The following is a 25,400-nucleotide window of genomic DNA, read 5'->3' on the forward strand; positions in this document are numbered from 1 at the left end:
CAAAAACCTTTGCAGTTTTATTTAGATCTAGTCCATGTGTGTGCTACCCAGTGGCCAATCTTGAATTTGGGACATAGTCTATCCTATAGTTTGGTTCTCAAAGTCTACACACTATTTATACTCAGACCCGCACTGAGGTTAAAGCAGAGTCCATAAACAATTATATGGTTTTGCTTTGCCGATCTCCTCCCTCTCCCAATCTCCCATATACTTTCCAGTTCTCTGGGGCTCCCTTTTTTGATCCTCCACCTAGAAAGCTGGTGCTTTATGCACCCTACTCTGCCATACTCTATGAGTGTGCTCTTGTATGACACAAAGCAGTGGGAAAACAGAACAAAAGGAATGAGCATTTGCTACGACTTCTTGGGACCCTAATCACTGTAGTGGAGGGTTCACCTTCTTCAGAATGTTAGCTCTGAGTTCCCCACTGCTACGGTTGCTGTTATTGCTGGTGTTGACTACCTGAGATTGTTCGGGGGCTGATGCACAACAAAGTGTACAAAAGAATGCAGTATTTCCCTAACTTTTGCTGATCACTAAAAAACTCCTTTTCCACTCCTTGTGCTAGAATTTCTCCTGGAGCTCTGCACAGAATCATAACTCTGGGTTTGATGCAGCCTTAAGCCAAGGTAGGAGGGATATGACAGGCAAAACAATGGGCATAGTTACTGACGACTGGTAGCACATTAAATTCTGGTCTTCTTTAGTCTTTCTGCCACTATTTATTTCTCAGTCCTCAACGTTCATGCATTCAAGTAGGTGGTCTATGCAGGTTATACAGTTATATTCAGAAGGGAGATAAGGTGGAGTGTCCTTTCTCCAACTTAACCAGAATCAGAACTTCCAAGATAGTTTTTGATCAACTGATTATGACTATGCTTACTTACAGGTGGCTTTTATGTTCTTCACAATCCTAGGTCTTGTGATGTAGATAGTGGGGGAGGCTATGTGGAGGTGGGAGGAAGAATATGAGAAAAATCTGATTTTCTGCTCAGTTTGCGGTGAACTTAAAACCCGAGGAACTGATACACCTGTTGATAAAACACTGAAGATAGAAATCAGCAGAGATCAACATCTTGGATACTGAGTGGATATTCAAAGTAAGAGTGACTAAGATGTGCAAAAAAGATGAAATGCATCAGATTCCTCAATAAAGGATTATAGTAAAAGACTCAAATATTCAAAACACTATTGTTGCCCTTCCAAACCAAGCTCATGCACACTTTCCTAAAATAAACAAAGCCAAAGTATAGAATAGTTTTGAGAAAAACAAAACCATTTTTTAAAAATATAACATAGGCTGGGAAGAGCTTTACATTACTATGCAGAGCCTACCAATCCCTAATGTGTTTACTTTCTGGTTTCCAGGCTGTGCCCCAGGCTTACCAAAACAAGCAACTATACTATTTGAGAGCCATCTTCTCATTGATGGCTACACAGATTTAGAGGCAATATGAAATGATTTTCCTGAAAGTTGGCCCATATTAAAGAGTTTTATCCAGGGAACCACTGCCCCTCCCACTTGATACTATTCTCTATAAGAGGGCAGAGAAGGATTTGGGTTCTTTCTTTATAATTAGAGTTTATACTTGTAGTTACACTAATAAATTTTCTGCTTGCAGCTGATTAGAGGATTANGAGTTCCCCACTGCTACGGTTGCTGTTATTGCTGGTGTTGACTACCTGAGATTGTTCGGGGGCTGATGCACAACAAAGTGTACAAAAGAATGCAGTATTTCCCTAACTTTTGCTGATCACTAAAAAACTCCTTTTCCACTCCTTGTGCTAGAATTTCTCCTGGAGCTCTGCACAGAATCATAACTCTGGGTTTGATGCAGCCTTAAGCCAAGGTAGGAGGGATATGACAGGCAAAACAATGGGCATAGTTACTGACGACTGGTAGCACATTAAATTCTGGTCTTCTTTAGTCTTTCTGCCACTATTTATTTCTCAGTCCTCAACGTTCATGCATTCAAGTAGGTGGTCTATGCAGGTTATACAGTTATATTCAGAAGGGAGATAAGGTGGAGTGTCCTTTCTCCAACTTAACCAGAATCAGAACTTCCAAGATAGTTTTTGATCAACTGATATTGACTATGCTTACTTACAGGTGGCTTTTATGTTCTTCACAATCCTAGGTCTTGTGATGTAGATAGTGGGGGAGGCTATGTGGAGGTGGGAGGAAGAATATGAGAAAAATCTCTGATTTTCTGCTCAATTTGCGGTGAACTTAAAACCCGAGGAACTGATACACCTGTTGATAAAACACTGAAGATAGAAATCAGCAGAGATCAACATCTTGGATACTGAGTGGATATTCAAAGTAAGAGTGACTAAGATGTGCAAAAAAGATGAAATGCATCAGATTCCTCAATAAAGGATTATAGTAAAAGACTCAAATATTCAAAACACTATTGTTGCCCTTCCAAACCAAGCTCATGCACACTTTCCTAAAATAAACAAAGCCAAAGTATAGAATAGTTTTGAGAAAAACAAGACCATTTTTTAAAAATATAACATAGGCTGGGAAGAGCTTTACATTACTATGCAGAGCCTACCAATCCCTAATGTGTTTACTTTCTGGTTTCCAGGCTGTGCCCCAGGCTTACCAAAACAAGCAACTATACTATTTGAGAGCCATCTTCTCATTGATGGCTACACAGATTTAGAGGCAATATGAAATGATTTTCCTGAAAGTTGGCCCATATTAAAGAGTTTTATCCAGGGAACCACTGCCCCTCCCACTTGATACTATTCTCTATAAGAGGGCAGAGAAGGATTTGGGTTCTTTCTTTATAATTAGAGTTTATACTTGTAGTTACAGTAATAAATTTTCTGCTTGCAGCTGATTAGAGGATTATCTCAGTAAATGCATGTATACTGATATTAATTTTGGCCTTTCAAAAAACAATTTGAAGTAGAGCTAGAGAAAAAAGATGAAAAAATTAAAAAAAAAATCAATCGAAAATCTCAAGGTTTCCTTAGAATAAGACATTCTAGTGTTGTGGTTTTTTATTTTGTTATAAAGTGACCTTAGGATGTAGCTACTTTTTCTCAGTTTGCTTCTGGGAGGTAGAATATTAATACTGATATTGAAATAAATCTAATAAAAATAAGGATGTAATTAAGTTAAACAGAGTACTGTATAATCTTTAAGCTTAAAGAAGGTCTTCTTTGCACTGCTAATAATTCTGCTGAGACATTAAACATAAATATAATTACAGGGTTCTTAAACATAGTTGTTGTTTGAATGCTATTTTACTATAGGGCCCTATTCATAGAAAGACTAAGAAAATGCCCACTTAGTATGGAGTGCAAGCTTCAGGCTTGTCCTAATCTCCTTTAAGAAAGAACCATAGTCTATTTCTTAAGTTTATACTCATTTCCCATAAAGACAAGTTCTGTGTTGAGTACTGAATATCTTTGTTTGTTGTATCTGAAGATCTAATGAGCAGAAAAATATTGTCGCTTGCCTTTATAGAGATCAACATCCCCTTTTAATCAGAAAACATATCATTAACATTTAAAAACTGGTTCTAGGGTCGCCTGGGTGGCTCCATCGGTTAAGTGTCCAACTTTGGCTCAGGGCACGATCTCGTGGTTCGTGACTTCGAGCCTGGCATCAGGCTCTGTGCTGACAGCTCAGAGCCTGAAGCCTGCTTCGGATTCTGTCTCTCCCTCTCTCTATGACCCTCCCCTGCTTGCATTCTATTTCTTTTTAAAAAATAAACATTTAAAATTTAAAAAACACCCCAAACTTGTTCAGTATTAAATATAGTATTTCATAATACAAAAACTAATTTTCAACAGTAACAAGATCCCATGTTGATATAGGGTCTTGGAAACCTTATTTGTTCTTTCCAAGATGTTACTTAAATTCAAATTCATTAACATATAGTGTAGTATTTACTTGTTCTTAAAAAATGTTGTTTTGCTATGCATAAATGAAATAAAATTATTCATAGTATACGGGTTTTAAAATGTAAAAAGAGGCAATAAGTTCTATTTTGTGAACTGATAAATTAAACTCACAGAATTAGTAGACAGTATTTAAGACAATAATCCAGCATCTAAAAATGCATTAAAACTCTATCAAATAAACAATAAGGTTTCTAGAAATGGTAAGTGCTGATATATCACATTTAAGAGTTATAAAAACAAACAACAAAATAAAAAAACCTAAAACATTTTTATGTTTAAAATATTTAAAACATGTTTGCAAGATTTACCTATAAAACTGCCTAAGACAGCCCAAGGAGAAAAGTTAATGATCACTACTAAGTGAAGTTTAACTTCCTATGACCTCAGGATGGTGTGTGCATGCACACATAGTACACTTGAGCCTAAGATAGAGCTTGAATGTAAAATTGGCTTTAACTGCCAACATTAATGATTACATTTAATTAGAAGAAGCATAAACCTATTTCAGAAATAGTTTACTACATTAAGGTATTTCATAAAATATCTGAAAGAATTTATAACCTTTTCCAAGAGAAAATAAGAGAGAATGAGAGAGAGAGGGAGAGAAGGAGACATTAATTTGGGGGCCTTATCCTTTATGGAAATATGCTCTATCACCAGTCACATGGCAAAAATTTTGAACATGGGGGCATAGCCATGAAGTTTGTAATTATTATTTTTCACTATTGTAATTACTTGTGGTCCCTTAACTTAAAATGCACATCCATAAATTGAATTATAAATGTTTCCACATTTTACCACATATATTTCAAGACTATCAACACTAGTTATCATTTACATCAAAATATTGGTGAATGTCACTAGGAAGTCTGGAAGTCCAAAACAAATTCTTGGGGATCATCTGTGTATATGGTTATACTTTAAAATATTAACAAGTTTGATGTTTCAGAATCTGCCCAATCTGTTGCCATTCATTTATTTGCTTGTTTATTTGTTTGTTTAGAGAGTGTGTGAATAAGTTGGGGAGGGGAAGAGGGAGATAGAGAATCTCGACCAGGCTCCATGCTCAGCGAGGAGCCTGATGTGTGACTTCAGAAGGTCAGAGCATCAATATTATTGGGGGAGGGTGGGCAGTGGAGACTTCAAAGAACATTACTTTTTAGGCATCTGAATCTAATTTTTCATCTTTAATATAATTATTTAGAAAATAATTTCAAATTGTTTTATTCCATTTTAGAATAATCTTTAGCTTTTTAACAAATCTCACAGAGGTTAAGAACGTAGATTCTGGAACCAGATGTCTGGATTCAAAATCTGGGGTCCTCTGTTTATTTGCACTACAACAGGGGTTGGTAGTTTTTATGTAAAGCCCCAGATGGTAAATAATTTTATGCATTGTGGGCCACATTATAGTATCTGTTGTTCCTTTTTCTTCCCCTAATTAATCCTTTAAAATATAAAATTATTAGCTCAAGGGCCATACAAAACCAGATTGGTAGTTTGCTGACACCTGATCTATGTAACAGAGAAAATAACTATTACTTCATAGCGTTATCATGAGTATTCAATGAATATATGTAAAGTGCTTAGAAAGTTCACAGCACATAGTAAAAGCTATAAAAATGTTTATTATTACTACTATATATCTAACCAAAGTTTGTTTGCAAAATACCCACTGATTTTTTATGACTTATAACATTAGTAGGTGATTTCAAATTTGGAGAAGGATTTAATTTGCCCCTCTTGGTTTATTCTAAATCACCAGAAAACGTATAACACTGTATGTTGATAAAACGTCCAAGAGTGGCATTAAAATTGAGTAATCAGAAGGAAGAGTCAGTAATAGTCCTGAGGCAGTCCTTTGTAAACCCCAGGAGGAGCATCCTTAATGAGAAAGATTCACTATGAAAATATAATAACTAAGTTATATAAGATGTTCAATTAAATGCAATAAGCAATTTTCTATTATTATAGTATTTCTTTCCAGCCACAGAAATGGACAAACCTATTTTATAAGTGAACATTTAATCTATTTTATTTATGCTTTTTTTTTTTAAAGGTTTATTTATTTTGAGAGAGGGAGAGAGAGCACACAGGAGGATCAGAGAGAGGGAAAAAGAGAAAATTCCAAGCAGGCTCCACACCATCAGCACAGAGCGAGATGTGGGGCTCAAACCCACAAACTGTGAGATCATGACCTGATCTGAAACCAAGAATTGGCCGCTTAACCTGACTGAGCCACTCAGGCACCCCTATGTTTTTAAATAAGAAGAGAATAATCAGAAAGCAGAAAATATGTATAGTTAAAATGCTAGAGCATTTTAATGTACCAGAGTTACACACAGGAAGTATTGCCTTAACTATTGTCAAGTGTAACTGAATTTATTTATGGAAATCCAACACAGTATGCTAAAAATTCCAAAGAAAAAATAGCTTATCAAAAATAATTCATAATTTTTAGTAGACAGCCCATAAATGAAAAACAAATCTATAAAACTCAGCTCTTGTGATTTACAAGGCACAGGTTGAATAGAGGCACATATATTTACTTTTTTTAATGTTGATTTTTTTCTGGGAGAGACAGAGAGAGAGACAGACAGACAGACAGAGTGCAAGCAAGGGAGGAGCAGAGAGAGAGGGAAACACAGAATTCAAAGCAGGCTCCAGGCTCCAAGCTATCAACCATGAGATCATGACCTTAGCGGAAGTCGGATACTTAACCAACTAAGCCAACCCAGGTGCCGTGAGCCACATAGATTTAAATCCAAAAACATACAATAGGATAAGTTTTGAACATTTTATGAAATGTTTACATTAAAATGTAGAGCTTAATGAAGTAAGCTTTGTAACAGAGTGATGTCTAAACATGAAAAAACACTTTCTTGAGCTTTAATAGAATAAATTGTACACTATGTTAAACACAAATGCAATAAACTCAGCTTATACACACTCCCATGGCATCCTATGACTACAACAACCCAATGGGCTTCCACATAGTCTTCACGTGAAAATGTAGAGAGGAATATGTTTATAGAGTATAAACTATATTTGGAGATCATGGGCTAAGAAAAAGTCACTAATTCTAAATATCTGCATAGGTGTGAATTACTGTAGTTCGTGGAATACTAATTAACTTAGTATCAACATAGTTTTAAGAATTATTTCATCAGTCATTTATGCCCAGAGTTTAAAATCTGAAGTGTTTACATACTTAAAACAAGTAAAAATTGACAAACAAAACAAAATAGTAAATCCGTTTTCTCTGATCTCCCCACCGCACCCTGGTCTCCTACCCCAATGAGAATGTTTTCAATCCTTTTAGCTATCCTTATGGCAGATACCTCTATATTTCTAATATCTGTAATACTCCTTTAAAATTTTTTTAATGTTTATTTATTTTTGAGAGAGAGTGAACGAGCAGGAGAGGAGCAGAGAGAGGGAGATACAGAACTCAAAGCAGACTCTGGCCTCCAGGCTCTGCATTGTCAGCACAGAACCCAACGTGGGGCCTGAACTCATAAACTGTGAGATCATGACCTGAGCTGAAGTCAGATGCTGAAATGACTGAGCCCCACATCTGTAACACTCTTGTCTCTTGAATTCATCTATCTTAAACAGATGGTTTGGTCCTAAATCCCAGCACCACCACTTACCAGTGACATTTAGCAAATATTTTTTTTAGGTCTCAGTTTCCCTGTCTATAAAACAAACGATAAAGCCTACCATATAAGGTTATTGTGAGAACTAAATACTGTAAGATCCAGTATACGTAATAATATCTAGCTTAAAATATAGCATTCAAACAGTAATAGCTATTATTAGGTTATGGTGAATGAGGATTTGAATTCTAATATATCCTTTCTCCATCCTCCTAGTCTCCTAAACTACAGCATGTAATAAGTATTTTGTTTAACTACATTCAGTGTTTTCATCATCATGTCCCTTTTACATTTGAGGCAACTACATTACTCAGAATCTCACTCTGTATCCTCATCAAAAAATTTATGAGAGGCTGGCAAGCTAAAATGCTGGACTATTAGAATATTTTGGATAACTTTCAATTTGCCAAATCCAAACCACTGGTATTTCTGGGCTAAGAGAAACTGAATTACAGAACTTTTACTGTGGCTTTAAAATTACTTTATTCAAATCTCTATGAAACATACCATAATCACATTACTACAACACACCTGTATTTACTTACCTTTTTTACACTGTATTTACTTACCATTTTTACACCTAAGGATGTTTAAGATGTTACACATTATATATTGCATTTTTCTTTATATGCAGTATTTTTCAGGATTGACATCATTGCTTTATATACTATTTTCTAGTGGTTAATTTAAAGTGAAAGCTTCTATTTAGAGTTCACAATTATAAGTGGCTTTTAGGTTCTGAGAACTAACACAATTTACATATAATAGATGCCTGACGTGTCTAAAATTCTAAACATTTTTAGCAAATTATGCTCAGGAGAAACCTAATTTGGTACATCACAATATACTTTAACAAAGTGCTATGGTAATTGGAGGCATTTTAAAGAAAAAAACAAAAAGTCAGTTAAAATAATTATTAAAGAATCACACTAATTCATTCTTATATCTCCTAATCTTAAATGTAATATATTCATTCAGTCAATGAAATAAAGTTAGATACTACGTATGAAAAGGTCCTCAAATCCTCCTTCATTAAATTTTAAGTCCTCTAAGGATAAAGAATATATCTTATTTACCTTGTATCACCGTTGCCTAGGAAAATGACAGACTAGAGTAGGTGCAGAGAAGTTCAATACATATTCACTGGATGAATAAATTCAGCTTAACGTGGTCTCAGATAATTTACAAATGCTTGACAGTAAAACACTAAATATTAAGTTATCACAGCATTAGTCTTTTTAGCATAAACAAAGCACACTAGTTGGTACATTGCATATAATGTTTTATTGATAGTGACATATAGTAAAAATTTTATGTATATATTAATTACCCACGGTCCCTTATAAATATTTAAAGTTCTTCCAAGTACAATCATACCGCAAAGTCATATCATAAACTAAATTTTTAGAAGACAATTTAAAAAATAAAATGCATTAAAGATATTATAAATCATGATGAAATATTGAGATGGCTTATAACTCTGACTTTAAACATTCTAATTACAATCAAATTTATCAAGAAGTTGATAATTCTGGAGACAGGGCCCTTCTGAGGAAAGATTTAATTTTAATATAATTAATGGTCAGATTAGCATACCTGCAGTCCTATGTTCTTAAAAAGCTCACTCAGAGTCCATAAATGCAAGCAGAAGATTATAAAGTATTCTTAGATACACAAACATCTTTAAAAATTTTGAAGTATTCAGTTTGCCTTAAGATACATTCCTTGAATTGAAAATTGTTTACGTTTCCAAACACTATCTTTTCAGGTCTTCACAGCCTGGATCTGATCTGATAACAAAAACCAAACAAAATATTATCAGTCTCCACAGGCAAGATCCATTTTCTAAAGTAATCCGAGATATATCTATAAAAATATTATAGAAATGTATGCAAACACCAGTTTTTTTAAAAGCACAAACATACTGTAGTTTTTGTTTTTGTCATTATACATGCACATACTTAAGAGTCAACTAGTTCTATAAGGCTTGTATGAAAACTAGGAGTCCCTTGCCTCATCTCTTCCTCCTTTCACAGGCAACTACTTCTAACTCCCTCTTAGGTGATTTACCTCTCTGTCTCTAAACAATATACTTTTATTATTATTTTTAAAATATCAGTTCCTTCAATGTAATGAGGCTTCACTTCTCACATACTCCTTTACCCTGCTCCTCTGCAACCCTCATTATACTTCCATTACTACCATTCTTCTACCATATTAATATAGTCATCAATATGACTAGGTAAATGCTATTCACAACTGAGACAGGTTGTACTCCCCTCTTCCTTTCTTCTACATTTTCTTTTCTCCATTTTAATAATTGTTTCTCATTCTCCAACCCTGCCTATCAGCTTAGTTTTTAAAAATACTTAACACAAATTCAATCCCACTACTCCCACACTGTTTAAGTGTGGAATAATGAAACACCATTACATAGCCTATGAATTTCATTCATTTGAAGCACATTACATAGTCTATGAATTTCACTTTCTTGAAGAACTCTTAGAGTTTTCCAAAACTCTCTAATCTGGACCAGTTGTTTTCTATGTTTGCCCAGTATCTTCATATGAGATCTTTCCTTGTCATTCTAGGACTTCATTATCTTTCATTATCTTCCTGAGGATCCTTCCCTTATACTCTTATCCCTGTTTTGTGGTCTCTTATTTTCTCATCTTGATTTATTCCCTTGTTTTTGAAGAGTATACCTCTTAATGGCCACCTCAATAACAAGTACAGAAGGTACATTCTTGAGACTCTGCATGGCTGAATATGTCTTAATTCTACAATTACAGTACAATACTGCCTGAACTATAGTGCTTTTATTTTCTCCTTGGACTTTTTCCAGGCATTGCCCAATTATTTCATGGCTTCCAAATTTTGATGTTTAGAAGTCCGACGCTATTTCTGCTTCCTTATCCTTTACACAAAACTTCTTATTTTCTTCTCAGGAAGCTGGTAGAATCTTTCATTGTCTTCAGTGTCAAAATTAAGTAATGATGAAATATGACGTGGGGATATTTTCATTCACTGCACTGGGCTCTCAAGAGTCCTTTCAACTAAAAACTCATCATTTAGTTCTGGAAAATACTGTTTGGTGATTTACTTGATTTTTCCCCTTCTGTTTTCTCTCTTTTTCATTCTAAAATTCCTATTATTTGGATATTGGGCCTTCTAACCTTCTTTTCTTTCCAATTTTCTTTATCTTTTTGCTCTAATTTCTGAGAGAACGTTTCTATTTTTATCTTCTTTTTATTGAGTTTTCAGTTTCTTCTATTATTTTCCAAAAACTTATTTTTGTTTTCCTTTGGTCCTTCTCAAGTAGTATCGTGATCATAGTCATAAAAGTAATACCTTTTCTTATCCCTTTGAGGATACTCTAATAGTTTCTTGAAATGTTCTCCTGGAGTGCCTGGGTGGCTCAGCTGGTTAACCATCTGAGTTCGGCTCAGGTCATGATCTCTCAGTCCATAAGTTCTAGACCCATGTAGGACTCTTTGCTGACAGCTCAGAGTCTGGACCCTGCTTCAGATTTTGTGTCTCCCTCTCTCCCTGCCACTACCCTACTTGTGCTCTGTTTCTCTCTCTCAAAAACAAACAGTTAAAAAATTTAAATTCTACTTCCACTAATCTCCTTTTTTGTTGATGTTCCATAATTGATAATGTTTAGGTCCTCAAATGCCTAGTGATCCTTTGTCATCTTCTCATAAGTATGAGTCAACAACTATAAAGCCGACTGAAATTTCAATATGTGTGGGAGGCTTGTCAAATGTGCTCTTTATTCTAGTGTAGTTAGCTAAGCCATTTTCTTGGAAATCTTTGATGTTAATACCTTTAGGTCTTTTCTCTCCCTGATCTTATTCCTCAAAGATAACTTTTTATATCCTGCCTACTGCTGGTGTCTTCTGGGAGAAGTAGGCGAAGGAAGAAGAGGATTACATATTTGGTATCACTCCTCATTTTCAGATCAGCATTGCCACACAGAATTTTGCTTGGTGTTCCCCAGTCCAAAGATATTGTCTGACTCTCTACAAGAATGAACCCTCAGTCTTTTGTGGGGGCAAGAAAGTATAACTGTCTTCTCTTATCAGCCTCACCTTATCCTTAGTTCCACTTTCCATCAATAAATAAGCCTTTGAGGGGAATCTGAAATGTAAACTGGGATGCTTTCCAGCTTTCCTCAGTGCTAGTTTAGAACTTGCCTTTGTCAGGTCTATTCAATCATTCAACATGCATCAGGCATCCAGCTTTCAAAATTCGGTTGACATCTTTGTTGAAATCTTCCAGTTTTTTGCCCTTGAAAGTTAATGTCTTTAAACAAAAGTCCCCTTGCTATTAGTGAGATTTGAGAAGGGGAAGAAACTATGTGTTCAGTCTTCCAACATTCATTGGAAAACTCATATGCATAGTTTATAAAAGTCTATATTAAAACATTGGAAGCATTAACTTTTCCATACAGATAAAGTGATAAAAATGAGTACATTTCATTAGTCACATGGAAGATTTCTAATAAATACTTCATTTGAAAGTTTCAGAGCTAGAAAACAACTTATACCTCTGCCATGGTTTCTGTATATTCTTTGATGGTTTTAAAAAATACTTCATAGTCTACTTAGGGGTTCTTATATTTGGGTTGTAATACTTAAATGATTATCAAGAATCCTTCCAAAGAGACTGGAATCATGGCACAAATTATATCATTTAATATTTTACTCAAAAATTTTCAACCTTAAAATAATAAAATAATTGGTCCAAAATGAACCAGAGGCTATCTTGTTTATCATGCTAGGTAATTTCAGAATTCTGGAAGCAAAATGAAGAGATATAAATGCAGAATTTCCTTCACATTTAAATTTACATAAAAACCTTTGGCTGATAAATTAAGTTATAGGCACAGACTCGTGTCCCATATTTACTGCTACCTAATTTGCAAAATAGGCTTTTACCTCTTTTTAAATCCAGAGAAGCAGGAGAATCAAAAGGTAAGCTATTTACTATTACATAGGAAAGATGAAGAAAAAGGATCTCCTATTTAAAACCAAGCTGATAACACTTTTAAATCTAGGTATTAAGTTTCTTCCTCTCATAAATCAAGAGTAGTCAGGTGAAAGAATAAATTTAACATTTATTAGGTTTTTTCTTATGCTAGGCACTTTAACAGTGTTTCATTTAACTCAAACAATTTTTGACTTTTATTTTTTAATTGTATAGATGACAAAAATTATTTTCAAAAGAAAATAATATATAATTGTTAATAACTAGTTAATAAGTAGTAGACTAAATCTGCTAGACTCAAAAGTCCAAATGCTTTTTATTACTATTCTTGCTTCCTACATACAATAGGGAAACTGCTCACAGAAACTGCTATAAATATTACATAAAATAATATGTGTCACAAAGATACTTGCTTCCTACATACAATAGGGAAACTGCTCACAGAAACTGCTATAAACATTACATAAAATAATATGTGTCACAAAGATACAAAACTATTTCCAATAGTATACTGTCCTTAATAAAAGGGAGGTCAGATGCAAAGATTATGAATCAGAAAAATCAAAGACACAAAAATTAAGTAGTAAGACCAGAATTGGCAAGTGGCACTGTGATCTTGGATTGTTACTGACACCTAGTGGCCTTATTATTACAAACAAAATAAACCAAAAAAAAAAAAAAAAAAAAAGAGAGAGAACTATACTATCAACCTATTTCAATACTATGTTTTTATGAGCAATAGTAGGGTTTCTCTCTATACTATAACTTCACCATGAGAAATAAGCACTTGTAAGTAAGAAATCAAGGCTGAAAATATGCTTCTGGCATCTTCTGTAGAATGTTGTTCTGTAAACCTGCTTTATGTGGGAATCAGTCCCATCAAATCATCAGAAGTGTAAACCACTTCTTTATCGCAATCTGAGAAACTAAGTTGGTGTGTTCACAGAAAAATCCCAGTAGTTCTTCTGCGAATCATTAGAGGTTCTCAATTATGTTTTACTTAATTGTAAAATATGACTATTAATATTCTTTGTAGTTTAATGGTAAATGTCACGATGTCTACACAAATACAAGGCAGAAAGAAAGATGATAGTCTGTGCACTTTACTAAAATACTGTATTTTACTAATAACATAAAAATATTTTTCAGATTTACGTTTAGTACTCTGAACCAAAGAGAGGTCTCTTTCTAAATGGGCAAGCAGCCTATTCTTAGATTCATGAGGACATACATTAAGAGGAAACAAAATTACACACAACTGGTATTAAAGGCTTAGTGTAGAAGAAATTAAATTTATAGCCACAAGACTACAACTAGAATTAAGAATATTTTGTTATTCACCCTTGCTCAGGGCAGGGAGATTTCTGATAGGAATGATCCTCAGTTCTACTCACAAATGGACATTTTCTGGCCTGACTCTCAGGGTCCTGTAATAAGAAAGACCTACAAACCTTGGTTTCATTCACATCCATTGCTCTGTGTGGGTCGCTTATTTAAACCATTCCTGTGATTAGTAAACAATGTAATCTTAGAGGAAATGCTAGATGTTAATTTATTCCTTCATACAGTAAGCCTGTACCAACCTATGAAAGCTATTTTGATGAATAACAAATCTGCAATATATAAAACATCAATAGAATACCAGTTTTTATAACACTAAGTGAGTATTAAAAGTTGTGTAAGGGTGGCTGGGTGGTTAAGTGTCCTACTGTTGATTTTAGTTCTAGTCATGATCTCATGGGTTTGTGAGTTCAAACCCTGCTGAACAGCGCAGAGCCTGCTTGGGATTCTCTTGTCTCTATTTATGCCCTCCCCACCTCAAAAATAAAAATTAAAAAAAAAAAGGTTGTGTAAACATGCTATGTATAAATGGAGCTATACATAGAGTTCAGCATGATTCTTAAAAGATATATGCCATGCAAACTTACTTAATTTTGACAGTAAGTCCTAAAATTTGTCCCAAACCTCAAGTGTGCTTCTATTACTAGATCTGATAGAAATTTGCTGCCATAAATTACAATTATTTTCTAAAGGGGTCATGTATATTGAATTGTAAAGATTCAAATACTTTATTTAAATAAACCCTTTAGAAAAATGTAATATAAGTAAATGTAGCAAGGTACTGGATACTTACTGTATTGTTTTTTCTGACAGCAGAAATAAATGGAAACAAGAGGGAGAGAGGCTATGATATAATAAAAATGAAATAAAAAAAAGAAAAAAATGTGAATGGAATAGAAATAAAGATTGAAAATGCACAGTATTTTGTGATGTACCTTGAAGCCAGTCTACACCTTCTTGCAATCCTTCTCCTTTTATGGCGTCACTAGCACTGAAATAAAATTCACAAGAAACATATCCATTTTATTACATCACAGAACATAAGAATAAATCATTACAATTTTGCTTTATGGCAAATTATTAAATTCTAGTAATGTATCTGATCAAAGTTGGTTAAGCACTGAAACTGAATATACCTAGGAAATAAGTCTGAGTAATCAGGTTGAAGACATGAGAAAATTATTCATAACTTATATAGACATTTGAAAAATTAAAACATTATTATTCTACTTTGCCCAGTCCTAGTGACTCCAGGCATTTATTTATTAGAAATGCTTGACTTTGGTTCCAATTTAGCTACATGTTGAAGTGGCTTATTTGAAATGGAATTTGAGATAAGGTATAAACATGTAATTATAATGTTGGTAAACTGGTAGAATAAAAAAAAAATCTCATATTTCAATCATACTCTCATACCTACAGGCTTCAGGAACCTGGATAGATTACTTAACCCTCTGTTTTCAGTTTTAGCATCTATAAAATGATGCCAAATAGACTAAAATGATAAAATGCAGAGAATTTTTATAGTATCAGATTACCTTTTTCAAAGACATAGACTGATAGCAATCAGTATAAACAATTAGATTTTCTGAATGATTAAGGTTCCTTTTAAGTGTGCTGAAGCAAGATTTAAGAATATACCTAACTACCTAAAATATGTAATTTGATTCTAATCAAATCAGAAATTACTTCCAACGTATTACTTATTAGATTATGAATATGACTTATCATAGAATTATTTTAAAATAGAAAGACAGGGGGCGCTGGGTGGCTCAGTCGGTTGAGCTTCCGACTTCGGCTCAGGTAATGATCTCATGGGTTTGAGCCCCGCGTCAGGCTCTGTGCTGACAGGTTGCTCAGAGCCTGGAGCCTGTTTCAGATTCTGTGTCTCCCTCTTTCTCTGACCCTCCCCTGCTCACACTGTCTCTCTCTCTCAGAAATAAATTAAAAAAAAAAAACATTAAAAAAGTTTATAAAATAGAAAGACAGAAAACAAAGAAAATTATAAATTATCCATATCAGTAGCAAAACATCAGTAACTGAAATGCTTAAAGACAGATCAATGTATTGATTTTTATCACACACCTACTGTCCCAAACAAGACTATAGTCCCAACCAAATAATACAATGGAAAAATTATCCCCCTTCACTGGAGATGTTAGTTCTGTACTAAAAACTTTGCCTCTTTTCCTAATAATTCCCAAATGTATGAACTCTACCTTTTCTTTTGAATATGTCATCAGGTCTGTAATTAGAATAAAAGCCAAAGTTTTTACCAAGTCCTACAAGGCTCAATGCGATATGGCCCCTGGCTATTTCTCAGTGGTCCCATCTCCTACAATTTCCCCCTAGATCTTTTTGCTACTCCTGAAACAACACACCAGGCACATTCTCACCTAGGAGACTTTTCACTTGGCTGATCTCTCTGTCTGGAAAGCTATTCCTGCAAACCATCGCATGAATTGCTCCCTGACTTCAATTAGATTTCACATAGAGAGCACTTCTTATTATTCTTTCTCTTATTATCCTACTTTACTTTCTTTCATTCTTCCAGCTGACATTTTATATATTCATTTATCTGTTTTGTTATCTATTACCTTCATAAGAGAGTAAATAAGCAAATACATATCGTGTCAGGGACTTGTCAAAGAACACACAAGAAGAATATTAACGAACTCAGATCCTGAAAATCAGAGTTGATTACATGTTTAGTACAATGATGAAAACCAAGGATTAAACCACAAAAATTTTCCTTTAATTTTCCAGGCTATGTTTCTCTATAATCCCTTCTTTATTGGCCAGTAAATTTACTTGTACCCAAAGCAAGAGAGAGAGAATATTTTATCTCTGTATCAAGTATTACCTTTATCTATAAAGCTGGAAAAGAAAAATAAATGCATTTTCAATTTTTTACATCCTTTAAAGAACATAGCAAAAAATTTAAAAAAACCAACAAATGGAACACTAATTAGAACTTAGTGAGTGAGATATTGTTTGAATTAAGAAGTCAATATTATAGATAAATTTCTTCTGTAAGTTATATAGAAAATACAGAACCAGGCAACATAATACTCCACATCCTTACAGCATCAGGATATTACCTTTTCTCTCAGTAAGAAATATTTAGGTGTGACAACTGAATAAATAAATCTATTATAATTCAATTGCTGATTATTTTAATCAGAAAGATTTTTTCCATTTGCAAAATTAATTTCTATTTCAAAATTAAAAGTAGGACTACATTTTTTACTAATTTAGATGCAGATTTCTAATGTACTTTCTATCAAAACAGTCACAACACTTAATACAATGCAAAAATTAAAAATTATTTTACTTTAGACATTATCAATTTAGGTATGATTTAAAGAAATACAAAGTTTCTAGCTTAAGAGATTTCTCTACCTAAAATCTCTCCTTTCTTAACGGACCAAATAACACAGCACTTCAAATCCAACTCAAAAGACATTTAGTAAAATTGACTCTTCCTCTGATTTCAAAGTAAGGAGGGTTTTACTCAAGATATGCAGTGTTTTACTCCTGGGTAGAGATTCTGGTTGCTCTGAGTATGGAGGCATTTGAAGGGCTTTCTCTGTTTCAGCACCAAGGTTAGCTCTAAAAGTTCTTTTCTGAGCTCTACTATCTCCTTGTTCCATATTCTGTTTCTCCTTCTAGAGGCAGTAGATTTCTCTGCTTCTGTGTTAGGTGTTTCTCTTAAAAACCTTCTTTAAAAAAAGGGAAACTGGCAAAAGAAGGACATACTGCAGCAGGGGGAGGTAGGTGGGTGGTTAGAAGGAAGCTTAAATTAATGTAAGGTTGGCACTAAAACACTACTATATAACTTCTGGTAACCCTTATTGGAATATTCTGGCAGAAAGACACACTGGAGTTAAATATATCAATAAGAAACTGCTTTCTGAATAAATGCTCTATAATAATTTTAGATACTAATTACTGAAGAGTTCAATTTTATTAGTATGTTCAAATGAATTATTCCCAATTCTATATACTCCTATAAACCAAAATTTGTTGTGTACATACTAAATACCTAGTACTATTATTATTCTAGGGGTTACAGAGTAAACAAAACTGATAAAATCCCAGCTCTCATGGTGCTAATGCACTAGTATAGGAAGATGGACTATAAAAGAAGCAATACCCAGACAAGACATCGCAATAGAAATATAAAACAATGTATGAAAGAATAAGGGACAAGGGTAAGATATAATGATATTCTGGAGGGTTATCAGGAGGGGTCTCTCTCCTGAAGGAAGTATAATAGCAAGCCAGGAAAATTATTTTGGAGAGCAATGTGGGTAAAAGGAGTAACAAGTACAAACGTTTTGATGGGACTATGGATGGCTGATTCAATGTGAAGAAGGAAATCAGTGTGGTTGAAATGGGGTAAGTGGGCTAAATTACTCTTTTAAAGACTAGTTTATATTTTTACATCCCTAAAAATATTTGAAAAGGTGTTTGTTTTTTTTAAGACATACTTAGTTAAGCAGTCTCTATACCCAAAATAGGATTTAAACTCACAACCACAAGATCAAGAGTCACATGCTCTACCAACTGAGCCAGCCAGGTGCCCCAAGATTTGAAACTATTTTAACAATATATATTCATGAGCACCCACACTGACACAATTCTATACAACAAAATGCTTAGCTTATATCCTATCATGTTAGGTCACTTACACAATAAGCTTGGCAAAGAAAAATTGAAGCTCAGAGAGATTTTTCAGAATGACAAAGTGAAAATAAATATAAAACTTTACCAAATGTGCCATGGTTTATCTTTGATGTTCTCTAAACACAGAAGTTGAGACACTTTTACAGACGTCACTGAATCTCTAAGATCCATTTTGTTTGCAAAGAATAAGATTGGTATTCGGCGGTGCTTAATATCTGAAAGAGAAAATAGACTATTATCACTCCTCCAGCTTTTTGGTCCTTTCCCCTCAAATTCTTAAAACTAAATTCGCTAATACTGTTTTACAACCTCTTCTTCCTATATCAAACATATAAAAACATTTGAAAACACACACTGTCAGGCATGTACTTGAATGACAGGAAAATTAAAAACAAAAACCTTTCTTCTTAAGACTATCTGCCTCTGGTTGGAGCTTTAAAACAAAGATGAATGAGGTGGGCATTGGGGCTTGTTAAACAGTTACTGAGCAGCACCTGCAAAGGGGTCAACTATTTTGTTTTTATTGTCAGTAGAAAGGAGGCAAACTTCAATGAAGTAGAGGATAAACTAGATCTTCATTTCAGATTTTAGTCACAGGTTTTAGGTAACAAACTAGATTATTTTAACAAAATATTTTTACCTTGTTATAATTTTGGAAACATTTTTCAATTTTGAATAGATAACATCTTTACATAGTTCAAAATTCAGAAGATATAACATGGCATATACAGTAAAAGAATCCCACTTGTCTCAGGGCATCCACTTGTCCTCTCTAGAAGAGTTAACCCATATTACCTATGTCTTGGTATCTTTTTTAGAAATATTTGCAAACAATTATTATACATTATTCTTTATACAAATAGCAGACTATTCAGTTTTATATCTTTTGCTTTTTCACTTAATTTCATATCTTGAAGACTGTCCCATATCAGTACATAATGAGCAGAATATTGTCTGTTAATACTATGTATCACAATTTGTTTAATCTGTCCCCATGAGATATATTTGTGTTGTTGCCAATATTTAAAACTATAAGCAATGCTGAAATGAATAAAAATGTACACAGCAAATTTTGTACATGGGCCAGTATGTTTATAGGTTAAATCTGAGAAGTAGAGTTGCTGGTCAAAGAATATGTAAATTGTTATTTTGACAGGGATTACTGAAAGGCTTTCCCTTAAAAATTGCATAAATTTATACTTCAACAACAATGTATAAAAATGAATGTTTCCAGTGCCTTTGCCAAAAGAGTGTTATCAAACTTGTTGATCTTTTCTATGTGACCGGAGGATAGGTAAACAGTACTATTAGAATATGTTTAATTTGAGGTCAAGAATTTTTCTATATATTCAAAGGATGTTTCTATTTCCTCTTTTGTGAACTATCTTATCCAATCCTTTCCCCATTTTCCTATTAAGTTTTTATTTTCTTATTGATTTGTAGGAACACAATAAGTAGTAAGGGAAAAAGTCTTCTAGCTATGATATAAATAGCAAATATTTCCATTTGCTTGACATTTGCCTTTGACTTCTCATGGTTTCTTTTGTAAGTAAAAACTTTTTATACAGTAAAATTAATCAATCTTCTCTTTTAGGATTCTGCATTCTGTGTTATAGTTAGAAAGGTCTCCTCTTACTCTGGAATTATTTAAACTTCACCCATAGTTTCTTCTACTGCTGTACTGCTGTGACTTTTACATTTACATAGTTAGTCCAGCTAGAATTTACCCTGGAAGAGAGAATGTCAGAATGGATAAAAAGAAGCTAGACATAACTATATGATGTTTACAAGAAACACATTTTGAACATAAGGACACAATCAAGCTGGGAAGAAAAGCACAGAAAAACATATTATGTATACATTTAAATGTAAGAAGATACTATCAGAAAAAGTAGTGTTCAAGATGAAAGGTATTAAAGAAAAAGACTGCCTTTTTTTGGTTATTGTTCTCTGTGCAGTTTACTTTATGTCAGTGTTCTTTTAAGTTTTTATTTAAACTTGTTAGTTAATATACGGTGTAATATCAGTTTCAGATGTACAATATAGTAATACAATACTTCATACATCGCCTGGTGCTCATCACAAGTGCACTCCTTAATTCTCATCACTCATTTAACCCATCTCCCTCCCCGCCCTGCCACCCCACCTCCTTTCTGGTAACTATCAGTTTGTTATTTATAGTTAAGAGTCTGTTTCTTAGTTTGCCTCTCGCTCTCTTTCTCTCTGAAAAATACAGGCATTTAAAAATTATAAAAGTGTCAATCATTTACTCAAGAAGACAAAACAATATTAAATGCACATATATCTAATAAATAAGCTTCCAAATACATAAAGCAAATTTTGACAGTATTAAGGGAAATATAAAGAAATCCACAATCATAGGTGGATACTTCAAGGCCCCTATCTCAGAAATTGATGGAACAGACAAAAAAAAGATTAATAAGAATGTATAAGATGTGGACACTATCAACTGACATGTATAAACTCTTTGCTCAACAACAGCAAAATATAGACTTTACTTAATTGCAGATGGAAGAGTGACCAAGCCAGACCATATATGTTGGGCCATATATTTCTAAGAAGGAAATCATATAGAATATGTTATTCCATCAGATGGAATTAAATTAGAAATCAATAACAAAAAGAAACCTCCAAAATTCTCAAATATTTAGGAAACTAAGTAGCACACAACTAAATAATCTAAGGGTCAAAAAAGAATTAGCAAGTTTAAGTTAGAAAATACTTTAAATAATATAGAAAACAAACATATAAAAAAATTGTGACATGGAGGGGTGCCTGGGTGGTCTGTTGAGTGTCCGACTGTTGGTTTTGGCTCAGGTCATGATCTTGCAGTTCGTGGGTTTGAGCCCTGAGTCAGGTTCTGGGCAGACTCTGTAAATCAGCTTCAGATTCTCTCTCTCTCTCTCTCTGCCCCTCACCTGCTCTTTCTTTCAAAATAAATAAAAAAGCTTAAAAAATGTTTCCAACTGAGAAAGATAATAGACACTGAAATACAATGTAAGTATATAAAATTCATAATAAAAGAGCAGAAATTAACAAAAATTAAAAAAAAAACATCAGAAGACATTAACAAAGCCAGAGTTCTTAAAAAGTTAATAAAATCAATAGACTCTTTAAAAGACTGAGCAAGAAAAAAAGGAGGAAACATAAATTATCAATATTAAAAATGAAGGAAGATACAGACATCTTATAGACATTAAAAGGACAGTGAAACGATATTATAAACAGTTTTATGCCAATAAACTTGACAACATCAATAAATTTAAAAATATGGTCAAATTACCAAAAGTGACCAAAGGAGATATATCAAACTTAAACAGCCTTATATCAGCTTAGGAAATTTAACTCATAATTCATAGTCTCCCTATGCCCTGACACTCTGTACACACACAAAATCCCAACCCAGATGGCTTCATTCATATATTCTACCTAATATGTAAGGAAGAAATAATACCAATTCTCTCCAACCCAAAAAAAATAAAATAAAAAGAGAAAAGTAAATACCTTCCAACCCATTTTATGAGGCCTCTATAACCTTGATGACTGGAACATTTTAAGAAAGTTATAAACCAGAACCTCATGAGCACAAAAACAAAAATCTTTAATAAAATGTTAGCAAATCCAATTCAATGATATGTAAAAAGGTCAATAATCAAAGGTCAAATGAGATTTAACCCAGAAATGTGAGTTTGGTTTAATATATGTGAATCACAGTATCATTGTAATAGATGTAGAAAAAGCATTTGGTAAAATATAACACTAGTTTATGATGGAAACTTTTGGAAAATTAGAAATAGCAGAAAATTTCCTTGACCATTATAATAAAGAAAGATATATGCAAACCCTAGTGGGAAGCATACTTAGTGGTAAGTAAAGAATGGGAATAAGATACAGAAACAACACTAAGTGTCTGTCAATGGACGACTGATAAAAGTCAGTGAATAATATGAGCTTGAACTATGCAGGTCCACTTATATATGCCCTTTTATCAGTAAATATATTGAAAAATTTTTGGAGACTTGGAGCATTTTGAAAAAACCTGTAAACAAATCATGTAGCCTAGAAACATAGAAGAAAAATAAGAAAATGTTAGGTTATCGCATGAATGCATAAAATACATATAGATACAAGATGAATTTATCATTTAATATCATAAAAGATAGACAAATCTATTATAAAAAGTTAAAATTCATCAAAATTTACATGCACATAGACCAAACACGGCATCATTCACAGTTAAGAGAAGTGCAAACAAGTGTAAAGATGCAGTATTAATTCATAACTGGATAAAATTAACTGCAATACATACTGTACCACTGTGATAACTTCAAAGTCACTGCTTGCACCTACTGCAGATGTTGAAAGTATCTGCTTAAAATGCTATGTGACACTAATCATTTCTATGTGAGTTCTCTCCAGTAAATCGTGTATCACAGTAAAAGTTATCTCTTACAGTTCTCACATATTTTTTCATCTTGGTTTGTGCAATACTGTAAACCTTGAATTATACTGTGGGACCCACACAAAGTGCTCCAGTAATGTTGGAAATGCTCCCAAGAAGTGGAAAGAAGGCACAACATTACAAGAAAAAGCTGAATTTCTTGATATATACCATAGACTGAGGGCTGAAGCTGTGGATGCCTGCCATTTCAAGGTAAATGAATCCAGTATAAAAACCAGTGTAAAAAATGAAAAGCAAATTCATGAAGTCATTGCTGCAGTTATGCCAGTAGGCATTAAAACCTTGCACATTTCATGAAATACTTTTTCATCTTGTATTGAAAATATAGCTTTTATGTGAGTGCAGGACTCCTATAAGAAAGGCAACCCTATACACTCTAACATGATTCAAGAAAAAGTGAAGTTATTATGTGAACATAAAGCAAAAGGAAAGTGGAGGATTTAATGCTAATAAAAGATGGTCTGATAATTTTAGAAAGAGATTTAGCTTAAAAAATGTCAAGATAACAGGAAAAGTAGCTTCTACCAACCAAAAGGTAGCAGAGAGAGTTTCCAGATGTCATTAAGAAAATCACTGAGGAAAAAGGATATGCACCTGAACAGGTTTTTAATGCAGGTGAAAGTGTCCTATTCTGGAGGAAAAATATAAAAAGCCACATAGGATTTATCAGTAAGGAAGGGAGGTGAACACCAGTATTTAGGGCAGAAATAAAGTGGGAAAAAGACAAGACTTACCATTTCTATTCAACATTGTACTGAAGGTCCTAGCCAGTGCAATAAGATAAGACAAAGAATAAAAGGCATAAAGACTAAAAACAGAAGCAGCAGAATTTTTGTTGTTGACTATACATAGAAAATTCTAAGAAATCTAGGGAAAAACTACTAGAATAAGTGTATTTAGCAACCTCCCAAAATACAAAGTCAATATTTTCACATAATAACAATGAACCATTAGAATATGAAATATACTATTACAATAGCTTTGAAAATATAAAAACTTATGGATAAGTTGAATGAATGATGTGTAAGACCTACATAGAAAACTGTAAAAGAGAGAAATTGAGAAAAGCATAAATACATGAAGTGACATACCATGTTCATGAGTTGGAACATTCAATGTTAAGTCTAATGTTAAGATGTCAGCTATCTCCAAATAGGATCAAAATAAAATCCGAGCAGGAGTTTTAGAAAAATTAATAAGCTGATTTTAAACACTATTTAAAAATATGGAATACCTAAACCTACTAAAATTATCTTGAAGAAGCTGACCAGGGTTAGAGAATTTATCCTGACTTCAAGATTTATTATAAATCCATGATAATAAAGACAATGCAAAAGTACATAAGAGATCAGTGGAATAGAATACAGATTCCAGAAATAGACACACACATATATATACAAATTAAACTCAATAAACATGAAAGTCAAATGATTTTGATGAGTAATTCAATGAAAAAACTTTTTTTTCTGGGGCACCTGGGTGGCTCAGTCGGGTAATTACGCCTCCGACTTTGGCTCAGGTCATGATCACACAGTTTGTGGGTTCGAGCCCCGTGTTGGGCTCTGTGCTGACAGTTAGCTCAGAGCCTGGAGCCTGCTTCAGATTCTGTATCTCCCTTTCTCTCTGACCCTCCCCTGCTCATGCTGTCTCTCTCTCTCTCTCAGAAATAAATAAAAAAACATTAAAATTTTTTTCCCCAACAAATGTATTTTGGGATAACTGGATATCTGTAAAAAAAAATGCAAAATTTAATTCAAGATGGTTCCCAGGCTTAAACATAAAAACTAAAACTATGAAGCTACTAAAAGAAAACATGGAATATGTTAGTAACCTTAAGGCAGTAGCTACATCTTTCTTAGAGAGTACATAAACAGTTTGTATTAAAAGGAAAAAAAATTGAGGTTGATAGATGGAGATGGGTGGGAGATGGGCTAGATGGGTGACAGGTACTAAGGAGTGCACTTGTGATGAGCACTGGCTGTTGAATGTAGTGATGAATCACTGAATTCTACTCCTGAAACCAATATTGCACTGTATGTTAGCTAAAATTGAAATTAAAAATTAAAAAATTAAAAAAAATTGGTAAATTAGACTTCACCAAAATTAGATAAATCTGTTCATTAAAAGATACTGTGAAAATGGGACACCTGAGTGGCTCAGTTGGTTGAGTGCCCAATTCTTTATTGATTTAGGCTCAGGTCCTGATATCACAGTTGTGAGACTGAACCCTGTGTCGGGGTCTGTACTGGCAGTATAAAACTTGCTCAGGATTCTCTCTCTCTCCCTCTCTCTCTGCCCTCCACCTCTCAAAATAA

General features: G+C 33.6%; 1 protein-coding gene across 1 annotated transcript in view; it reads right to left on the reverse strand.

Moving 5' to 3' along the window:
• Positions 1-8,893: 8,893 nt before the first annotated feature.
• The window catches only part of ARL6 (ARF like GTPase 6), a 34,384-nt gene continuing 17,877 nt past the window's right edge, over positions 8,894-25,400 (reverse strand). Inside the window, exons 6-8 of the mRNA XM_077774889.1 lie at positions 18,688-18,817; positions 14,849-14,904; positions 8,894-9,370 (exon numbers count right to left, since the gene is read on the reverse strand). Coding sequence (XP_077631015.1) covers positions 9,345-9,370; positions 14,849-14,904; positions 18,688-18,817 — 212 coding nt within the window. The 3' untranslated portion in view covers positions 8,894-9,344. The remainder of the gene's footprint in view (positions 9,371-14,848; positions 14,905-18,687; positions 18,818-25,400) is intronic.

Source organism: Crocuta crocuta, unplaced genomic scaffold (assembly GCF_008692635.1).
Source record: "Crocuta crocuta isolate KB4526 unplaced genomic scaffold, BGI_CrCroc_1.0 scaffold6, whole genome shotgun sequence".
Classification (NCBI taxonomy): Eukaryota; Metazoa; Chordata; class Mammalia; order Carnivora; family Hyaenidae; genus Crocuta; species Crocuta crocuta.